At 42.4% G+C, this 20,240-nt stretch overlaps 1 protein-coding gene across 1 annotated transcript in view; it reads right to left on the bottom strand.

The window, feature by feature from the left end:
- The window catches only part of RASA3 (RAS p21 protein activator 3), a 104,031-nt gene that overhangs the window by 62,201 nt on the left and 21,590 nt on the right, over positions 1–20,240 (bottom strand). The window contains exons 2-3 of the mRNA XM_032189339.1: positions 14,612–14,729; positions 4,913–5,016 (exon numbers count right to left, since the gene is read on the bottom strand). Of these exons, the coding sequence (XP_032045230.1) occupies positions 4,913–5,016; positions 14,612–14,729 (222 nt within the window). The remainder of the gene's footprint in view (positions 1–4,912; positions 5,017–14,611; positions 14,730–20,240) is intronic.

Genomic DNA, 20,240 nt, shown 5'->3' with positions numbered 1-20,240 from the left:
TGGCTGTCTGCCCCTTCATTGAGGAGCTTGGGCATGTGGCACCCATGTCTTTTTCAGTGCCATTTCCCCCCCACCGGGACTACAAACCCCTCTGTCAGGAGTAACCCACACTTAGGAAGTGTGATGGGCACGTGATTTGGGATTTAGGTTGAGGATAAATAATTGTATCCCTGTCAGCTGAAGGCCAGATGATACTATGCTTTCAGTGCAGCATTAAGCAACTTGGTGTGGCACATTTCCTGTTTTTAACTGAGCTACGTATTCAAGGTCACGGTCTCGCGCCTCTGAAGTGTTGACTACACACCTAGGAGAATACCAGCTGCAGGCATAGCGGGGAGATGGTTTTCTTCAGAAAATCTAGCTCAGTTCTTAAAGGGTAGAAAAAGCCTTCTGTCCCAGTGCATTGCAACAGCTTGCCACATTTGAGTCTCACTTAACACTTCTAAGAAGCCCCAAACTAAATATTAAACCATAACTGCTACAGAACACATTTTTACATATGCTTTATTTAGCAGCATTTCTGTCCTAATACTCCTTCTGCTGCTTCCACACAGTGATATCTTGTCTTCCCGTCGCTGGTGAAGACACCAATTGCCAGTTTCTCAAGTTAATGCCATCTCCTCAACATTTTTTTTCCTTGTAACGACTTGATGGCAATAGCTATGCTATTTATTATAGAGACACATGTCCAATTAAACTGGCCTACGATTCCTACTTGATAATTTGGAAGTAGAAAGAACATGTGAATTTAATTTGCCATTACTTTCAGTAGGGCATTTCCTACTCAGAGCATCCCCACATACTATATAAATCACTATATTAAACTCCAGGCAGTAGCAGTCAAGGCACGCATTATCAATGCCCAACTTAAGACTGATTTATCTCCACAGTGACTGTATACATCACGTTTTACCTAAAAAAAAGATTAATTATATTTCAGATCCACCGAGATGTGCATTTCTTCATTAAGTTTGCATCTCAGCTGGCACCCAAGGCTCTTCCAAGACACGGTTGTTCCGGAGCTGTATGGTTAGCGAACAAAAATCCCACATGACTTAGCAAATCATCATTAGGAAAGTGCAAATGTAACAAGCAAACATGCAAACTAAAAGATATCTTTATCTGAACAACCCTCCCATCCTGTACGCCACAACGCTACAGCCTGTTCCAAAACCATATCTGCTACGCAGGTTCCAGTTTCTGAATTTGTTTGGCTCTCCTCGGAAGTTTCTGTCAGAGGCTTCAGGGGGTTCTTGTTTTTCATTGTCTCGCCCCCACTCTTTCCGTTTTTGGTGGCTTGAGCCTTCTCATCTGTCACACATTTGAGTTGCGTTTCGGATGTTTTTACCATCCCAAACTTGTACTTCGTATTTGAATAATAAAGATTGTGCCTACTCTGAGCTCCAGTCAACCTGGAAATCAATATTACAACACCAAGAGAAAGTGTTGGCAATACTAAATAGTGACTCAAAAGGAACTTTGCTAGCCAGCCATCTTCAAAAACAATAGCTCCTTGTCAAATTCTCACCATTTTATCACACACGCACACTGTGTTCTCTCTCCTTCTCTCTCGAAACCCCCTCAAAACCAAACAAACAATGCAAACAGATGTCTTAAATGGAGCATATCACACAGGAAACAGGCAAATTCACGAGCTCAGTAACATCTGAACTGAAAATTCTTCTCCCTGGAAGGAAGGCACGGCCCCCAGTTCCCTTCTCTGAGAAAATTTACTGCTGGATGAGCATGGGTAACCACCTTTTTTTCAGCAGAAGTGTCTCATGATGACAGAATATAACAAGAAATCTCTGTAATGCAAGCAAAGGGCCCCTATTTGGAGAACTGAGCAGTTCAGTGGAAGCGAGCTCATTCTAGCACTGCGCTAACCAAACTGTTTCAGCAGGGACCTCTTCCTAACCTCCCTTGCTCGAGCCTCTTCGAGAAAAGGTCTCTTAAGACAAAGCTGAAAATAGATGTAGAGCAGCTATTTCTTTTAAACATTACACATTTTGTTCCTGTGTAAGAGCTGGTGTCATCACAAAAACTCCACTGCTTAGCTTTGCTGCTGCTGATTCCTGCTCATTATGAATTACTGAAAATAACCACTTGCAGTTACTCCAGAACACTGCTCTCTTTCCAGAGCATTTCCAATTCCAAGCAAAAGTTACAGAATTAGTATCACAAGGTGACAGTAATTCTAGAATTTTTCCTTCTCTCCATTGCCTTTTAGCTATTGATAACACTTCCACATCTTTGAAATGCTCTTCAAAATATACCTTTAATTTGGGAAGAGGGGAAAAAAGACGGAAGACTCGGACTACAACAGCTACATGCACTGTAAAATTGTGATGTATATTGGTAACACTGGAGTTTTGCCTTTTAGCACTACATCAGTGGAGTAACAAATCAGTCTGCCTACATATGGATTCTGCAATGCATACAAAAATAAATTTATGAAACTTAAAAAAAAATAAATCACACGTTGCAAGAACACTACCTCTTTTTCCTGAAGAGGTAGTGGAAAAAAAACACCTGATCAATCATTCAAGAATCCAAACAAAGGCCCCTCTGTATCTTCTGCAAGTCTTTCCTTCCATGAACTACTCCCAGAAGCTTTAAGATGAGATTACTCCGGCAGCTCCTGAAGAATTGCCCTCCAGTGTCAGGGCTTGATTATTAAAACAGGAACTTAGAGAACACGGTGAAAAGGAAACAATTTGCACTTCTCTACCGACAATTTCATGGGTCTGGCTCGTGTCAAGTGTTCAAAGATCCCTGTTCTGAGGGAGAGGGTAAAGCCCTTAGCAAGAAAAATCACAGTCCACAGCCTGCCTGTTTGTAGGACATCGCAGCTACAGAAAACTAGTCAAGGATCTCACCCTGATGCTTTACCTAACGCTTCTCCTGCAGAGTACATGTGTATCTGGACATTGGATTCTGGCTGTGCAGCAGCATTTTCTCAGGAATTTTCTCAGTTTCAGTTGCTGCCACAGAGTTTTGCATGTTAAAGCTGAATTACTTCATGATACCTGGAAGATGAAATTCTTGCTTCCTAAGGAAAGTGCTTTGGCCCCACAGCTTTGTCTGTTACTGCCCTGTATTTACCTGTAGTTCTGCCTTTAAGATCTTTCACTGTGTATCTTGTGCTCTTTTTCTCAGAAAGAAACACAAATTTTGCAAGTATCCACCAACCCATTGAGGTAATTCCAGATTGGCTTAACAGGCTAAAAGAGTAAGTGTAACTCCCTGCCTCAAGAAAAAAAAGTTACAAGGTTGAAAGAAACTTCCTAAGCATTCTTAATTTTCCAGTTTAAAGCAAAAAGTAATCTAATGCTTAAGTAATTCAACCTACCAACTGGGAAGTGTGGTTCAACTATCAGTTTTACCTTGGAAATTCAGCAGAATCTAAATAGATCAGGAAACAAGGAAGTCCTTAAAAGTCATGGTAATTACCATTTGTCAGTGACTGAAGGAAATACGTATTTACTTGTTTTAAATAAATACAACATGAAGATACACAACTAAGAGGAAACATCAGCTTAAAGTAAGAAAAGAATGGAATACCTGACAGCAGACTAAAGAATTAAATAAAGCAGAGCAATTTCTAGTTTAAAAAATCATTTAATGAAGGTTAATTCAAAACTCAGTAAAGTTGGTGGAAACTGTTTGAATCAGGCCATACAACCCAAGACAGGACAGTGAATATAACCACAATTTCTCGCTGCAACGTTAAATGCAAAATCCAGAAAAAGAAGAATTCAAAGCTAAGGCTCTTACCAGGTTCTCAAAAACCATGTCCTTGACCAGGTAGGTCTTTTTATTTAAAAAATAAAAAATAAAAAAAATTGCTAGATTCTGTACAGATGTGCTCCTTTAGGGACACAATTTCCTAGCTCATGTGTAACAAAAATCAAACAAAAAATAAATACAAAAGATGAATCAGAAATTAAAGAAAGGAAAAAAATTAGCAACTGTATGACATAGTAGCGTAATGTAAAGGGACATACGAAGAGATCAGCATCACCACTTTATGCCCATTAAGATAATGCATTTTACAGTATTACATAAACTATCGCTCAACATTAGACAATTTCCTCCATACAAGTTCTGACAAAACATGATAGCTGTAGTCACTTTATACTGGAATTTAAAAAAAAAAATGAATCAGACACAACCTCAAAATTAAGATTAGAAACTGAAAAAGAAAACCATCCCACAACAAAACAAAAACTGAACCAAACCAAAAACAGTAGAAAAACCCCAAACCATTAAAGTGACTTAAAATGGAAACTGTTCCACTCAAAGATAATTATTAAACTTCCCAAGTTTTGTTTTGTTTTATTTTTAACAAGACTTTTATCCCTAAAGAGATAAACTGAGTGTTATGCAGTTTGCCACATGTGAAATGCAAAGCAAATACTATCTGGCAATGGCCTGCCCAGAGTAAGCAACAGCTTGCTCTAATATCGTTTATAAAATTTGTCTGTCATTGTGCTCTATCTATGAACAGTATGTATTACTCTGCATGTGATTACTGTAGTCATCATTTAAGAGTATTTCGTGCAGGTGAATACAGTGAGTCCTAGAACACAGCAAGACTAAAGGCCATGCATTTAAAAAATATAGAGTAACAAATGATGTTGCCAACGTTTAATGGAGCTTTCATTGCCCATTTCAATTAAACTGCAATCTGTATTTGCTGTCATAAGAGCATTTATCTGCCAGCCTTCTTTACAGTATGTAATACTGAAGGCACTTTTGTCATTTGACAAAAAGGAAAATACAGAGCATTACTTACCAGTGTCACTTTCAGTCATATCAAGACCCAAACTCTTATGACTATTTATGATCCAACAGTTACAAGTCCAAGAGAAGTAAGCCATAAGGAAAATAGTAATTTATGAACACATACCTATGATGGAATCCCTTCGAAAAACATCTCTGTCAAAAATATAAAATGACAGATGGCGAAAGGTCCGAGGAATTTCACAGTAAAAGTCTTCTCCATAGAAGGGGCTGGGTAAAAAAAACACACACATAAACACGCACATAAAAAAAAAAAGAAAGAAATTAGTGTTGGTATCCTGGAGGAACCAGCGTGCTACCATTTCACACCCAGAACATCTCTCTGGACTGCGATGCTCACTCCCTCCCATGCAGGTGCTCCTTCAAGCACAGCTCCTGCTCTTCCCATCTGAACTGCCCACAGAACAGGAGCAGGTACTTATTTTTATTTGGAGAAACAGAAGACCCTAAAGAAAGAGGGCAGAGACACCATTATTTGTTAACACAATGTGCCTCGAAAATGGGCAGAGGTCCCTGCTGCCACACAGTGCTTCATGTACCATCACAACAGGGGTCACAGATGACCAGGATGAGCACAATATAGCACGGATCAAGTAATACATGGATATTTTTAAAGGATTTTGTTTACTTTAATACCTGCAGCCATAACCTCTTTTCTCATCCCCTCCAAAGCATTAAATTCAAAGCCAAATGCAGCCAGCTGGTAGTAACTAAGCCTTGGAGCTGACACGACACTTGTGACCTGGGAGCCCTGCATAGATGTTTCTATTCTCGCTTCCTGGAATGCCATCAATATGGGTTGTTTTTACAGTAAGACAAGGTTTTATAAACAAAAATAATGATAATAATAAAAAAAAATCGCAGCATGAAAAGCTCTTTAGAGATTTAGGGGGCTTTCTTTGGATCCTACCAATTTAACCAGAAAATAAAGTCCCTGGCTCCTAATAGCAACCCTTTCAGTATCTCTCTGTCCAATTACATGGTTAAGGAATTATTTCTGAGAACTATAAGCATACATCAACACTATTTATTCATCGACAGGCCTACCATTTCACCGCAGATTTCTAATTCCAAGTCACTCATGCTTAAGGAGATCTAAATTGGTGGCTGCCATTTGAGTCATGCAGACAAATGCAGCAAGCATGGCAGAGGTAGACTTAAAAATAAATCTCTCATTTTAACAAGCTCAAAGCCAGCAGGTTTTTCTTCCCCCTTTAAATACAGACCTCCTTATTGTCTCGGCTGAGCACAGCCATGGGAGGTCATTACTGAAGGCTTTTGGTGTTAGAAAATTACATAGCCAGAAGTTTAAGTGTCCTTGCATTAACTTTTGATTTTTCAGCCTCTTGTCAGCAGAGGTCATTTCCTTGGTGCCTTTTGGGATACCACAGCAGAAGGAATTTTACATCACCCGTACACTTTTGCTTGTCTTTCTGCCTACAGGAAAAATTCCCCAAATTCCCTCGTTACCTCACGAGCTAGATAACAAATCTGAAAGCACACAGCACCGCAAATCAGCTAACAACTGTGTTTGAAGAGGTATTTGCCATATGAAGTCCGGAGACATCACTCAAGACACAGTCAGAACATTATGGTGGAGCCTCTCCTCCCCCAGCCACATGGAGGAACACGTTACATTCATCCCAGCTACCGACCCAGCGCTCTGTGTTAGGTTCAGATTCTCCTCCGAGAGATTTTATTTGGAATAAAAATAAAATTTTTAAAATTTGTAGCGCAGTGGGACTACACAAATGCTTAAACACTGCCCATATATTTAGGGCACCATACATGCAAAACGCTTGCATTGTTCCGAGCCCTAATAGTCTGCTCAGCCATAACATTGCCCCTTCTGCTGGAAGAACACGACGGATGAATTTACTCACTAATGACCTTTGAATGAGATGATACTTAATGAACTGTGGATTATATATACACATTTCTCTATCAAGCATATTAGTGAAGCTTCAGTATGCTGGAAACACACACACGTATGTGCTATAAAGCTTACTTTAATTCAACTCAACTGATCCTGGGGGAAGGAGCAGGAAAGAGCCATCAGCTGGGCCCTTTGGCAAGTCCCCTGCTAATCATTGTCACAAGTGCTGGCCAAGGGGCAAAGATATTTAAAACCACACCCCAGCAAAACACCCGTGACATCTGGAAAGGCAGACTGGACAACAGGAAGTGTCTGGTCCAATGCATGCTATCCAAAAGAGACTAATTAACAAAAGAGATGTAATCAAGTCTGCCTTAGCCATGGAAAGACCACATCTTGGAGGTCTCTTCCAACCTTAAGGCTTCCGTGGTTGTAATGAAAGCAAGCAGATCTCCAACCCAAGCGCACTCGCTCTCCGCTGGCTAACTCCCCAGAGAAGTTAAAATGTAAGGAAACATGGAGATAACATCTGATCCTCTCCAGCCTTGTGGAGCTCTGCAGAAACACAATCTTCTTTCTGAAGGAATCAAAAGTCACCACACAAACACTTCGAGCTTCCAGTTAAATGCGTGCTCATCTGCCATGTATCTCTTCAGAACAGTACTGGCCTTGTCCCCCGTGCAGACCTGAGGAGCAAGAGGTCGCAGCACTCAAACCCCATGATTTATTTCCCAAGCCAACTTATTGTAAGCACAAGCCCCAGGGCTCCTGAATGTTTTCTTCCGAAAGAACAGCTCAATGCCTCCCTCCCTGTCCCCTCTGCCCCAACAGCTCCAGCGTGTGCTTTTATTTTGGTGTGGCAATTAATGAAAGCGCTGCCCACACGGCCCTCCATCCTCTGACAGGATCCTCCAAAACACTACAGCTAGCCCTGCTGGAAACCCAAGGATCTTTCTGAACCAAATGAGTTCAGGTTCAACTTCCAAGTCTTGAGATAAGCTTTCACTGGAGAAACTTTATTCATTCAAGGAGGAGGAGGAACACTGAGGGGGCCCTCCCTCAGCCCTACAGCGCAGGTTGCGCATCAGTAGGCCGCACACCAGCAGGTCGTGGCCAACACCAGCGCTGTCATTATTTCAGGTTCTTCTAGACAGCTGACACCCACTGTAAGGGCAAATCAGCCTTCTTCCAAGCTGAATATAGAAGCGTTTTCAAACCGAGCTGCTTCAGTGAAGAGCATTGACTTTAAAACAGTGTACATCTTTCACACAGCACCTTCCAGAGACACCTACACGACCTGATCCCTCCTCAGGGCACCTTCCCTAGGAGCTTCCACACCTGCTGTGACAGAAGAGATGCAAAGCTTTGTTGGGGGAGAAAAAATAAATAAAAAAGAAAAGGAAAACATCAAGAATAGCCAAATGGATTTGGACCTTCAAGCATATTCCCCGCTCACCAAGCACTTACTTGTTCTGAATGCTCCAGGGAGCAGGAATACCAGGAAACCAAAAACAGAAAGTTCCCTCCGAGTGCTGTTTCCCTCATAAAATTATCCAACTTCATTCAAGCCCTCCCCATTCTAAGGTATCTATTTCTGAATGTCCCCCGATGTATATTTTGGCAATGGATATTTTAAAGGAGGAGAAGAGAAAGAAGGAGAAGAGAAATTACTGTGTAAACCAAGTGGAACGAAAGCAAATACAGAAGAGAAATCTAGTTTCAAACACAGTGAATGTGGACTTTTTTTCTGAAAAAAAAAAAATATATATATATATATAACTCTAATTTTGTTCAGTTTTAGCTATTTTACTAACCTCCAGAGGCAAAGTTGCAACTTTAACTCCTCACATATCTATCAAAATCATTGCAAATAGCATTAACTGGGAGGTTAGCTTCACAAAGTACATCTCAAAGTAGAAGCATTTCTTTAGTTTTAGGCTGGGCTGCAAAACCTCGTGCTTGTTTCTCAGTATCAGAGGATTCACTGAAGTAGTTTTGTTTTTGTTTGGCACTGGTACTTCAGTGAATGAAGTGAAAGGGTTGCATGATGAATAATAATGAAACCCTCAAACCAAAATTCTTTGTCTATCAATTTTTTTTTTCCTCTAAACTGCTTTTGTGCCTGTAAGTAAGGACTATTAACATGCCACAGACAACTCCACATCCTCTGACTGTTTTAAATGGTTTGGAAATACTGGATTCATTCTGTTGCGTGAACTGAAGACCAGAGTTCACATCTCAGTGTGAGCTGGAAGCAAAATCAGTCTGTACAAAGGAGTACACTTGCTTGTTTCTCCTACTAAGGTTTTTCTGCTGCTTGGCTAATACAACCTACGCTATGCTTTGCGGCCTATGTAAAGGGATGGGGTGGGGGGAAGGAGAAGAGAAGGTTTATTCAGAGCAGACAGAGCAAGCCAGATAAAATCTGAATACATTTCAGTCCCCCACTAGACAGGGAGCTACGAGAAGGCAGGCAAGTAAGACAGGCTCTTGAAGAGCCAAAGTTGGCAGATGTCACCGTAGCTTCCTTACAGCACGAGGTATTTTTAAGAAGTTGTGTATTTGCCGCACAGATTTGGCAGGCTACTTGCAGCAGGAAGTGTATGGCACAGGAGGCACCACCTAAATCCAAACATACCCCCCATGGCCATTGTGAGAGTGCAGGCTGCCGTCTTCCAGACATCTGCTGAGCCCAAGCAAATTGCTCCTCGTGTCCTTGTGCAGAGATGGACGGTGCTATAGCCACAACCACCCCTGCTACACAGAGAAAGAAGTAAAGCAGTACGCATTTTGTCTGCCCTAACATCAGAGCAGAGGCACAAACACACTAGCTATAGTTATCATCCTCACTTGACAGTTGCTGGTTTGGCTCAACGAGGCTTACAGGGATTATGATAACTTTAAGCAGCAGCCGCCTGGCCCCTAGTCACCTCCCAAAATATTCTGTAAGACGACACACACAAACAACAGAAGTCACATTACAGCTGCATTATTTTATCTTTATTTTTTTAAATCACTCGAAGCAGCCTACAACACCAACAATTGTTACTCACATGGGTGGCTTTCCGTGTGAATAAACGCTCTCATTCATAAACCCTGCCTTGGGTCTCAAGGCTCACTTCATTCTCCTCTGTCCATTAAGTCTTGCTTCCCTTCCTGGCGCTCTTCCCAGCTGCCTTCCTTCCCTACACAGCCGTGCAGTCCTTGCCTTCAATAATATCCCCGACCGGGCTGAAGTTGCATCCATACCCTTTTCCTCAAAGCCTTGGGATGCTTCAGAACTGAAATCCACTGACACTAGGAATTGAAGCCATGGTCAGATACAACTGAGCACAGATGATGGCAGAGCCCAGAGGCTGGGAGCACACTAAGAAACAAGCCAGGAGTGTGGGAGAGAAGCTAAAGAACATGTGGACAGCAGAAGATGTGCTGCAGCACCCAGTGCAACACCTCTGGGCTGGGGAAAGCTGTTGTGTCAAGGAGGTGAGCTGGCAACTTCAGGAGATGGAAACGCTAACGGAGCTAACTCAGACACGGCGGCTAATCTCGGCCACGCTCCAACTAAGGGAAGCAGCTATGTGCTTAAAATTTGAGAACTGGCCCGCAGCCAAGATGTTATCAGAACATGAGAGAAGTCTAGCTATGCAGCCGCGGACTCCAAAGATAGGAAAACACAGCGTCCGAGCAGGCCTGGAATTAAAAAAACATTAAATATGGCAGCAGAATCACTTAGAGAAAGCTTTGAGAGTTAGTGATTGACTTTGTTACCAGATCTGAAACCAAGACAAAGACACAACATCCTCCTGTTGAAGAGAACAGCCTTGGCTATGAACTTACAGCACTTTTCACCGCACACTTACAACCTCACTTTCCTTCACTGGAGACTATAGGGAGGGGAAAAAAAAGACTGCGGGTGGAGAAAGTGCTTCTGGCTTCATTTTCTGTTTCATTCAGGCTTTGATCACTATGTTTAGCACGTGAAAAATTCCTCGGTGCAATAGCCGAGAACTAAATAATGACAGACCCAAGATGCTTGGCTCATCTCTCTAAAGCACACAGCGTCTGCCATTTGATTCTCAACGTGCGACGGTGTTTGCCTTTATTCATATCCTTGAAACAAATTTAGAGATGTCACATTCCTTCCATTCTTCACCTATGATTTGAGAAGCTGCCTTGATTTCCTGTTGCAGCTGACACTGCCCTTTAAGTGAATGGAAACATCTGATGCAAACAGCCAAGGCAAAGTCAGTCCTAATGCCAGCAGGCCAAGAAAATTTATCCTCGGGGACGACCTGCAGTTAGAACAAGCCCTGGATGGCGGAGCCTCAAGTCTGGGGCTGCTCTTTGAGAAAGGTAAATAGATGTTTCAGCAAAGGAGATTAACAGGCAGAATTATTCAGTGCCTTTATTTATGATAGCAATATAAATATAGGCCATGCAAAGCAGAAAACTGCATTAAATCCCAGCTCTAACTGCCCTCTCCCTCGTATCTTCTGACTTGCATGTGACCTTCTCAGAATTTCCTAAAAGCCCGTGCCAAGCAGTTTATGAAAACAGTGCTGCTTGAAGGGTTTGAGCTTCTCTTCCTGGGAACCTGGAGAGCTTGCTCTGACCGACCCACGTGCTGATCGTGCTTGTCCAAAGATCCCCAGGGAAGTCGGATGACTCTGAGCATAAAGAGGGCTTTCACGTTGCTCTGCGATTTCTTAGGAAGACCAGCCCATGTCATAACCCCGATTTCTTTCGGTCAGATGCTACCAAGTAATCCTCAGAGCAGCCCTCAAGGCACCAGTGCCACCACCGGCTCAGCTGGAGCCAAGAGAGGCTAGATGGCAGGAACGACTTAAGTTCCTGATTGTAATTTATGAGTCCCACCTGACTGCTGAACAGAGAAGTTAAGGTTCACCGTGCTGGCTGCTCTCAGTTTTTCAGATACAAACTTAGATAAAGGGCACCAGGCTCAGAGAAAGTCTCTCAAGAGCGCTGGTAAGGGCACTGGACTGGGCAACAGGATGTGCGGGTTCAGTTCTTAAAGCTCTGCATGATTTATGTTTTGTTGATTTAAGAGGTTACTGCTCTCAGCTGCCTTCCCATGCCTCTGCCGCAGCCTGATAAAACAAAAAACTTGTTGCAGAAGATTAGGACAGAGCTCAGGGAGGTAACTCCTTACACTGTCTCAGTGTAAAACGCAGGAGATCATGAGTCAGAGGCTGAAGGCTCTGCCACAGAAATCACACTCACACGGGAGCCAGAACTGGTCATTCATCCAAGTCCTTCTGGGAAGGAGAAGGACCTGTGTTCTTCCTCACATTTAGGAAACGTATTTAAACTTTACGTCAGGTGAAGGGCTGCCTGGAGAAACATACATTTCTGCAGTGCTTAACAGAAGCTTAATGACAAGGGGGGGAGGGGAGAAGAAAAAATGCATGTATTCATTGAATCCCTAAGTACAGAAGACAGTGTCTCAATGTGACTTTAACTACAAGTCTTCTCATGCAGATAAAAACAAACTCATTTTATGCAGACATGCTGGTAAAGGTAGGTTTTCCCCAGGACAAATAAATCTGAATGAGAAGATGCTGTTTCAGCATTGCTAGAGCTGCACACACAACACCTTTCGATTCAGCCATTCACACAAAAGATTCAGCTTTTCATAGACTACATGAAAATCAATTTCTGAGCTAACTAAAAGACGGGGAGTTACCAGTATGAGTAAAAAGGCAAACACTGAAAGCTTACTTTGGCGGCCTGTGACCAGAGCCAGCCAACCCCATGTCAGCTGTGAAGGGACGGGAGCAGAAGACGGGCACGGACAGCGTGGCCTTGTACGCCAGCCACACAGCTGGCCAGGCAGGACTCGGCTATTTTAGCCAAGTTTTGGCCCAGCTTCATGTCCCTGCTCCCAGCTAACCTCGTGTTCCACAGCAGCGACAGGTATTTCTCTGCTGCACACAAATTGCATGGGCCTTCGGGCACATAAACCTTGCCTAGGCACATAAACCTTGCCTGGCCATCATCTTTAGTCAGCCCTTAAACCAGGGAGAATAGGACTGTAAAGGATTTGGAGACGTCATCTGGAGTACCACTGCTCTAAAGCATGAAGATCCCAATATTTTGGTCCGGATCAGTTACATACGACCTGTTTAAAGCCTTCAGCCATAAACATGGGAATCTACTCCAGTGCCTCAGACTCTTCAGTAATAGGAAGCTTTTCTTCACAACAAACCTAACCTGAACTTCCTTCCCCACTGCAGTCTAAGTCCATCATTACTTGCAATATCCACACTGAACACGCAGAACAATTCCCCCTCTTTTTTTTTTTTTTAAATTTATTTACCTATTTATATCAGCTCTCTGCCCTCTTCCCCAGATAAAGCAGCTCCTATCTTTTCACCTTTCCTCATCAGTTATGTTCTCCTGACCTCTGACCGTGGTGTTGCTCTGCTCTGAAGTCACCTCAGACGATGACAAGAGCTCAGCTCCACGGGAAACCAGAAACCTTCCAGTTTCTGCAGAGCCTCAGCACACCTCCTCAAGCTTCCTAATGATCTCTGAAGACAGATGGAATTTTTCCCACTACATGAATTACACTTGTTGCTTACGCCTGCTCCTGAAAGTTATTTTCTCAATAGAAAAATAATTGGATTAGCTCAAGGAAATGACATCACCTATTAGCATACAGCCCTCTGCCCCCCTCCTTCGTCCTCCCTGTGAAGGACTTTAATGATCAGCAAGCAGAAGCACCCACTGTGCCACTGCTGGTTGTGAGCAGTGGGGCTACAGTCACTTGAATCAGCACTGAATTTAAATGAGTTATGAAGTCAGCTCTGGAGAAACAACTGGTTCAGGGCCATTGCATGTCAGTTGTTGTCAAAAGCACAAAGAGTCAATGGCTTTTCACTTTTTTTGCTAATTAGGTACACTACAACGAGGGAAGTAATAGCATCATCACAGAAAAACACTTCCTATAATTATCTTTAGCCTATCTAAATACCTCAAGAATCAGAAGGCTCAATTATGGACACCAGTAGATCACATCAGAAAATAAGCTGAGGAACAAAGACTTCAGGGGAAAAAATATATGCAAGAGAAAACTTAAAGTGACTTAAGGGAATAAAGTCCACTTCAAGCTACTCAGACTCACATTCTTAAGTGTGTTAGGTACTTGGGGACTGGGGGAATTATTTACTCTATTTCCCAGAGTAAATTATTTGCAATAACAAGACAAACAATAGATTCCTGACTATACTACTCAACTCTCACTCTTTTCCCACTTTATCTCTTAAGATAAAAACAACTTTCCCTTGCTGCTACTTTACCCTCAACAAAAAATATATATATAAAGAATTTGATTTGTCAGAGCATACACATATCGTATATGCCCAGCCTTGTTCCCTTTAGATTTTTAATCTTGGGGGATTTCCAGGAGAAAGTGTTTTAACTTTCGCTACACGCTTCTTGTTCTGTTTCTTTCTCCATTTAGCTACTATAATCTCACAGGAAGCATCCACGATAAGGGGAGGCTGGAACAACAGATACCTGTTTGCATTTGTTGCAGCTGCACAACAAAAAAAAACTCCCTATCTTCAGCAAAACTTCACACACAGCTGCAAAACAGAGCTCAGAACTGAAGAGCTTAGGGAAGCTCAAAACAAATACTGCAGAAAGAAAGGAGCACCAGCTGTACATTCTTTGGAGAACAGTTTATATGGCTTGCCTCAGTGCAGACGTTTTCCCATATACACAGCTCAGAATCATGACACTAACACTTTTACCAACAGAGTGTGCTTAAAACTGGAAAAATGATCGTGCACCCTCTGAACTCCCCTAAAAAGTATCTATGGCACATTACACAAACACAGGAAGCAGAAAAATAGTCTAGGGTACTGAGAAGAGTTAACAACACACGTGTACGCATGGATTTATTACCATAATGACTTCTCCACTATTTTGGTCCTGAAAACCTCCTCCTGGTCCAGGTTTACAGTACAGTAGCAATCCCTCATCTTGTTTGGCCCCGGATACGTAGGAAGATTTTTGGCTTCGCCTAAAGATGAGAAAGGAAAAAAAAAAAAACAAAACACAAAGATTACATATTAAGAAGTTAACCACATATGTCAGCTATCAAACTAATGCAGCACCAGCAGCACGGCTAAAGCAAGATGCTGTGTTACATTTTTCTTCCCAAGCGATCAGTCTCTATTAAACAGAGCAGTACATTCTGTTTCCAAGAGAGCAGCTCCCGACAGCCACCCAGTTCGGAGCTCAGCAGGAACCAAGACCAGCAACAACTCAACAGTTTGTTGCCTCCGATCTATCTGCATGTGTTTGGGTGGGTATTGCTTCCTTCCCAAGTTTTGCTTTTGATCAGTCTGCCCATAAGATACCCGGAGCACAATATAATAAGGTAATAAAGCTTCCAGCCCATTGATTTCAGCCTAAAGATGTTGTCAGGACACAGCAAAGGAGGGCAGATCCCCAGCTCCTTCGCTCACCCAGATGTTGAGATGGACTATTAGCACGTGCCCTGGGAACTACACTGTTCTCTCCGGGTAATAATACATGGAGTAAAAACAAAAACATAAAAAATAAAACGAAAGCAGCACACGCCAAGAGAACAAAAGTTTGTTTGCCAGTAGGGAAAGGAACCCCAAGTGACAGGCACAAATATAACTTGACAGCAACAAATATAACAAATATAACTTTTTATCAGATGTCTGCGGTTCAGCCTAAGCGCATCTCACTAGACACATGCCTTTCCCAGTCTCCGGCTCCCAAATAGCTTTACTATTTTAACAGAACCATCTCGTGTGTTACAAATCTGTCTTCAGTCAAAACATGCTTTTCCCCTTCTGCAGTTTTGTTTAACAGCAAATCTGATGCAATGGGCATGTCAACACTGAAGGACTGCAGCAAGGAAATACCAAGCCCACCAGCATCCTCAGCTTTAAAGGATGAGCACGAAGTGACACAGGACTTCATGTCTTCTGTACATGACCTCTCGCACAAACTTTTGTCATGGCATGCCCATAGAAAAGCCACACATCCACACTTCTCACAAACTGCCTAGGGATGGGTGATCGTATCCACTTTCTAAAGCTAAGCATAGAACATACAGAATCACAGAATCGTCTAGGTTGGAAGAGACCTCCAAGATCACCGAGTCCAACCTCTGACCTAACACTAACAGTCCTCCACTAAACCATATCCCTAAGCTCTACATCTAAACGTCTTTTAAAGACCTCCAGGGATGGTGACTCCACCACTTCCCTGGGCAGCCCGTTCCAATGTCTAACAACCCTTTTGGTAAAGAAGTTCTTCCTAACATCCAACCTAACCCTCCCCTGGCACAACTTTAGCCCATTCCCCCTCATCCTGGCATCAATAAATGCATGAAAACAATACTTCGTGTATCAATGCTCACTTCAGAGCACTTCTACAGAAGTCCACTCCCAACTCAGCTGATGCAACTTGATAGCTTTCCTCCCTCTTCCCGCAGAGCTGCGAGACACGGTGTTTAAAAAGCCGGCTCCACGTAACTCAAAGGTGTGGCTGGAACATCTCTCAGCGTGCCCGGCGTGGCTTTACATTCAGCTGAAGTGTTAGCAACAGTTCAACTGCAGCAGCTCTGGCCAAAAATACATCAAGTATTACTGACAGCTTTTGTACAACCTCCACCGGAGTCTAGTCTGCTGTGGTAAACCTCCACCTTTTAGTCGTTATCTGCATTTGAGCAAATTACCCATCAAACAGGCTGAGCTCTGAGTGTCTGTCCTTTCTCTGCAGGCCCTGAACATCCCAATTGCTGTGTTTTCAAACTAAAGTCACATAAATTCATCTCTTTTCTGGATGACTGGGTGAGATCCCTGTCAACAGGGAGAGTTTCAATTGAGGAGTGGTCAGCAAGGCTTCACCTGGAGCTGCTGTGCTACTCTCCCAGCTCTTCCCAGACAGCTGATCAGAGCTCCTCAAGCTCAAAATTAAGGAAAAATAACACACTTGCCCTTTTCCTCCACTTTTTCCACTTCCTACTTCAACACACAGAACAACTCCTGGGTTCCACGTTCCTGATTTCCACGCAGCTCTCTGATGCCACACGATAGGCATTTCACTGCTCCACGCCAACACTTCATCGCCTCACAAGTGCTCTGTAAGAACCCTATTTTAAAACTCAATCCTTCTCTTTGTTAGAGGACTTGCAGAAGAAAACCCCGCAATGCTAAAACAAACGCAGTGCAAAGGAGGATACCAGTGCCACCAGCAAGCGACCGCCTACGCAGTCTGCAAAGCAAATTACACCACCACAATATTGGAAAAATGGGACACACAGGGAGAAAGATAGAGGGAGAAGACATTTTTTCCAGCTGGAAGAAAGAAATGACTGTAAAAGGCCCTGAAATGCCACGGAGGCCAGAACAAGGGATTAATTGACCGACCCAATATATTAATCATGTTACTGACTCCAGAAGGAGCTCGCATAAAAATGTGGTTTCTTCCCAACACTGACAGCACCCAATGGCTGTTTAGATTCCTCCAGCGCTGAGCAGCTGAGAAAGACAAATTTGTCAAGCTTTCAAGCACAGCTAAAGACTAACTCTCCAGCCAGACATTTTATGTCAACAAACGCGCTCTGTTAAGAGCTTCGGTTGCTCCTCAGATTCCTCCAAGACAAAAATGTTCCCTCTACAGCACGGCTTTGCTATCCGCAGCGAAGCTGAACAATTTGGTCGGTATTTCTTGGTCCTGCTACTATCGAAATGAAAAAAAAAAAAAAGAAAGGGCAAAACACTTGATGTAGTCATGCACCATTTCTGTATTTTCAACTGCGAAATCTAATGAGTTTGATTGATTTGGGCAAGAATCCCACAGTTTAACCTATCTGTGTCGAGGAGGCATCTTCACCACCTGCATTTTCAAGAGGCGGCTCCGTTCTCTCTTCCTCTTTGTATTTTGAGGCACCAGCACGATGAGAGACTGGAGGGAGGGTTTGCAGACAAAAGGTCAAAATGCCCACCTTTAAGACCTCCTGTCTTCCGCTAACAAGAAATGAAATGTTTCTGAAGATGTCTAAGGCCTTGATCATCTAAAATACACGCACTTTGTTTTGGGGCATAAGGCTTCCACTTGGAAGGCCTAGAAATAAAATAAGCAATTTAACTTTACAAGCCTTTTCCCTCTGTCCCTGTACACGTCTAATATAGATGGTCCTAACTGAACTGTGCGACACGCTCAGCTTAGCACCAAGTATTTGAACTTTGCGTAGCTAAACTTAGCTTTGCTAATCGTTACCATTGGGTATTTTGGATAAGTCTTTAAAGGATAGACTGTTCCACTCTGAATACCTCACTGACGTGCTATTTTCTCCCTGTGAATGGGTCGCTACAGGCTCAGACTGGACTACTGTGGCACAGGAGGGCGCAGGGTACTCGAAAGGCTGGAACAAGAACAAGAATTAGATCTGTATTCATCTTCCTTGTTTCTTCCAATGTTGTATGTTCCTGCTCTACTAAGACACCAGCAATAAAAGGAAACAAGAAAAAAGGGCTCTCCTTACAAATATGATAGAGAAGGGCACTGCTGAGATGCTTGGGAGCATAAGTGGTGAAAACGAGAAAAGCTTTGAAGATGTTTCTACGAAGAAACATCTAGAAGAAATATACACGTACATGTATGTATGCATTTCCTTACAGTTTTGACATCTTAAACTCCCTGAAGCACCTGGTATTTTTCATTGAATTTAAATACTTGGCATTGCGTCGCCTTTGCTTTGGAGTATTGCCCTAGGTGTAACTTGCTGGAGAGAAGAAAATGCATGACAGCCAGACATTATTTCTTCCTTTTGAAACAAAATTTGCTGGTCCTATATGCTTCGAAGTTTTGGGTCACCTGCACACAGCTGCCAATCTGAGCACATTACTAAAAGCCTTGTGTCCACAAATTTACCTTCCTGTCTTCCAGCTGCAACATATTTGATTTTTTAAAATGTCATGGCAGAATCACTTCAAAAAATATTTAAAAAGCCAAACAAAAAACCCACATCCAAGAAATAAACTTGGTAAAAGCAGCTGAGCTTTCCATACTGCAGCATTTGACTTCAGGGAACACGCAAAGACTTCAGTACAGGAAAAAAAAAAAAAAAAAAAAAAAAAATGTGAAAAGGGCAACATATCCAAACCAGCAACAGCAATTCATTTTGTTCCTGCCATGTTAAGGAGCCACTCTCCGAACAAGCTCTTGGGCAAGAATGTCAAGAACTAAAACAGAGCAACAATGTACGCCGAGAATGAAAAACTGCTCCCATTTTACCCTAAGCTTTCTATACTGATAAAGATGCTGGTTATCGGGGCGAGGAACAAAAACGCACTATCTCAAGCACTCCTCAAGTTCTCTTTCTTCTGAGAAAAGCATCAGTCCTTCAACATCCACAAATCAAGCAAAAACAGAAAAAGGAAAAACACACACACAAATCTCATTCTCTATCAGAATAATCCCAGCATAGATGTAAAACATTAGGATGTCAGCGAATTTATAATTAACATTTGCTGTAAGTTTAATTAAAAATATAATACTACTCAACGACAGCAAGCAGTTCATCATTTTAGTACAAGGTGTGATTTGGGGAGTGAGGTGGAAGGTAAAGGGAGAGTTGACTACAACACCACAACAGGGATACACCAAAAAAAGAAGCCCTTTTAATATTGAAAGGGTCATGGGTGGAAAGCTTCTGTTTATACAAGAAACCATTTTCGCTACTGAACAGCCGATACGGTCATTACCTCAAGTTAACAGTGTTTGAAAGCAGAGCATACAATTCTATTTGCACATAATTCGTACATGTAGATATACCGTGTACACACCACAAAGGGAAAATGTTTGATTTATTTTTGCCTTGCCAGATAGGAAAAGGCAATGAAATTCACACGGGAAGTCCCACAGACGGATATACCCAGTGTGCAACTACAGGGTTACGTAAGTGTGCTCTAGTGTACTTTTTTAATAAGCTAAAATCAATATATGCTTTTTGGGCAACATATGCCAAGTATCAAAAGATGTCCTCTCCCTTCACGTGTATCTATATAGGTCACTCGCCCTGAAAATGAAATAAACCCACCAAATTCATCAATTTGCTTCATCGGATGTTCATATATTAAGAAAATGAGATTTGCTTTAAAACAGATGTGATCAGAAATACTCTTTGCTTAAACCACAGACATTTATGCGGGCGTGCACGCATGCTTTGCTCTGACAAAGAGACAGATTGCATTAGATTTCTAAACCAGGTCAAAAATAGCCATCTGTGAACGGATTTTGGTGACCTGGAAAATGAGATTTTTAGATGACCTGTTCTTAATGTAAGCCCTTGCCTGCCAGCCTCTTTCCATGTGAAGCGATGCTGATGTTCAAAAGCTCAGGGCAAGCCTTTCCTCCACAAAACAACCCCAGAACAAGGTGATACCACAGCACTGCTTCAGCACGCTGTATTAATTACAACCTTATAGATGAGGGCATCGTGTGGAAACCCCAAACCCTCTGGCAATAAATTGAAGACCTGTAGTGA

The sequence above is a fragment of the Aythya fuligula genome, chromosome 1 (genome assembly GCF_009819795.1).
Source record: "Aythya fuligula isolate bAytFul2 chromosome 1, bAytFul2.pri, whole genome shotgun sequence".
Taxonomy (NCBI): Eukaryota; Metazoa; Chordata; class Aves; order Anseriformes; family Anatidae; genus Aythya; species Aythya fuligula.
Note: the sequence above shows the minus strand (reverse complement) of the source record. Positions and strands in the feature narration are given on the sequence as shown.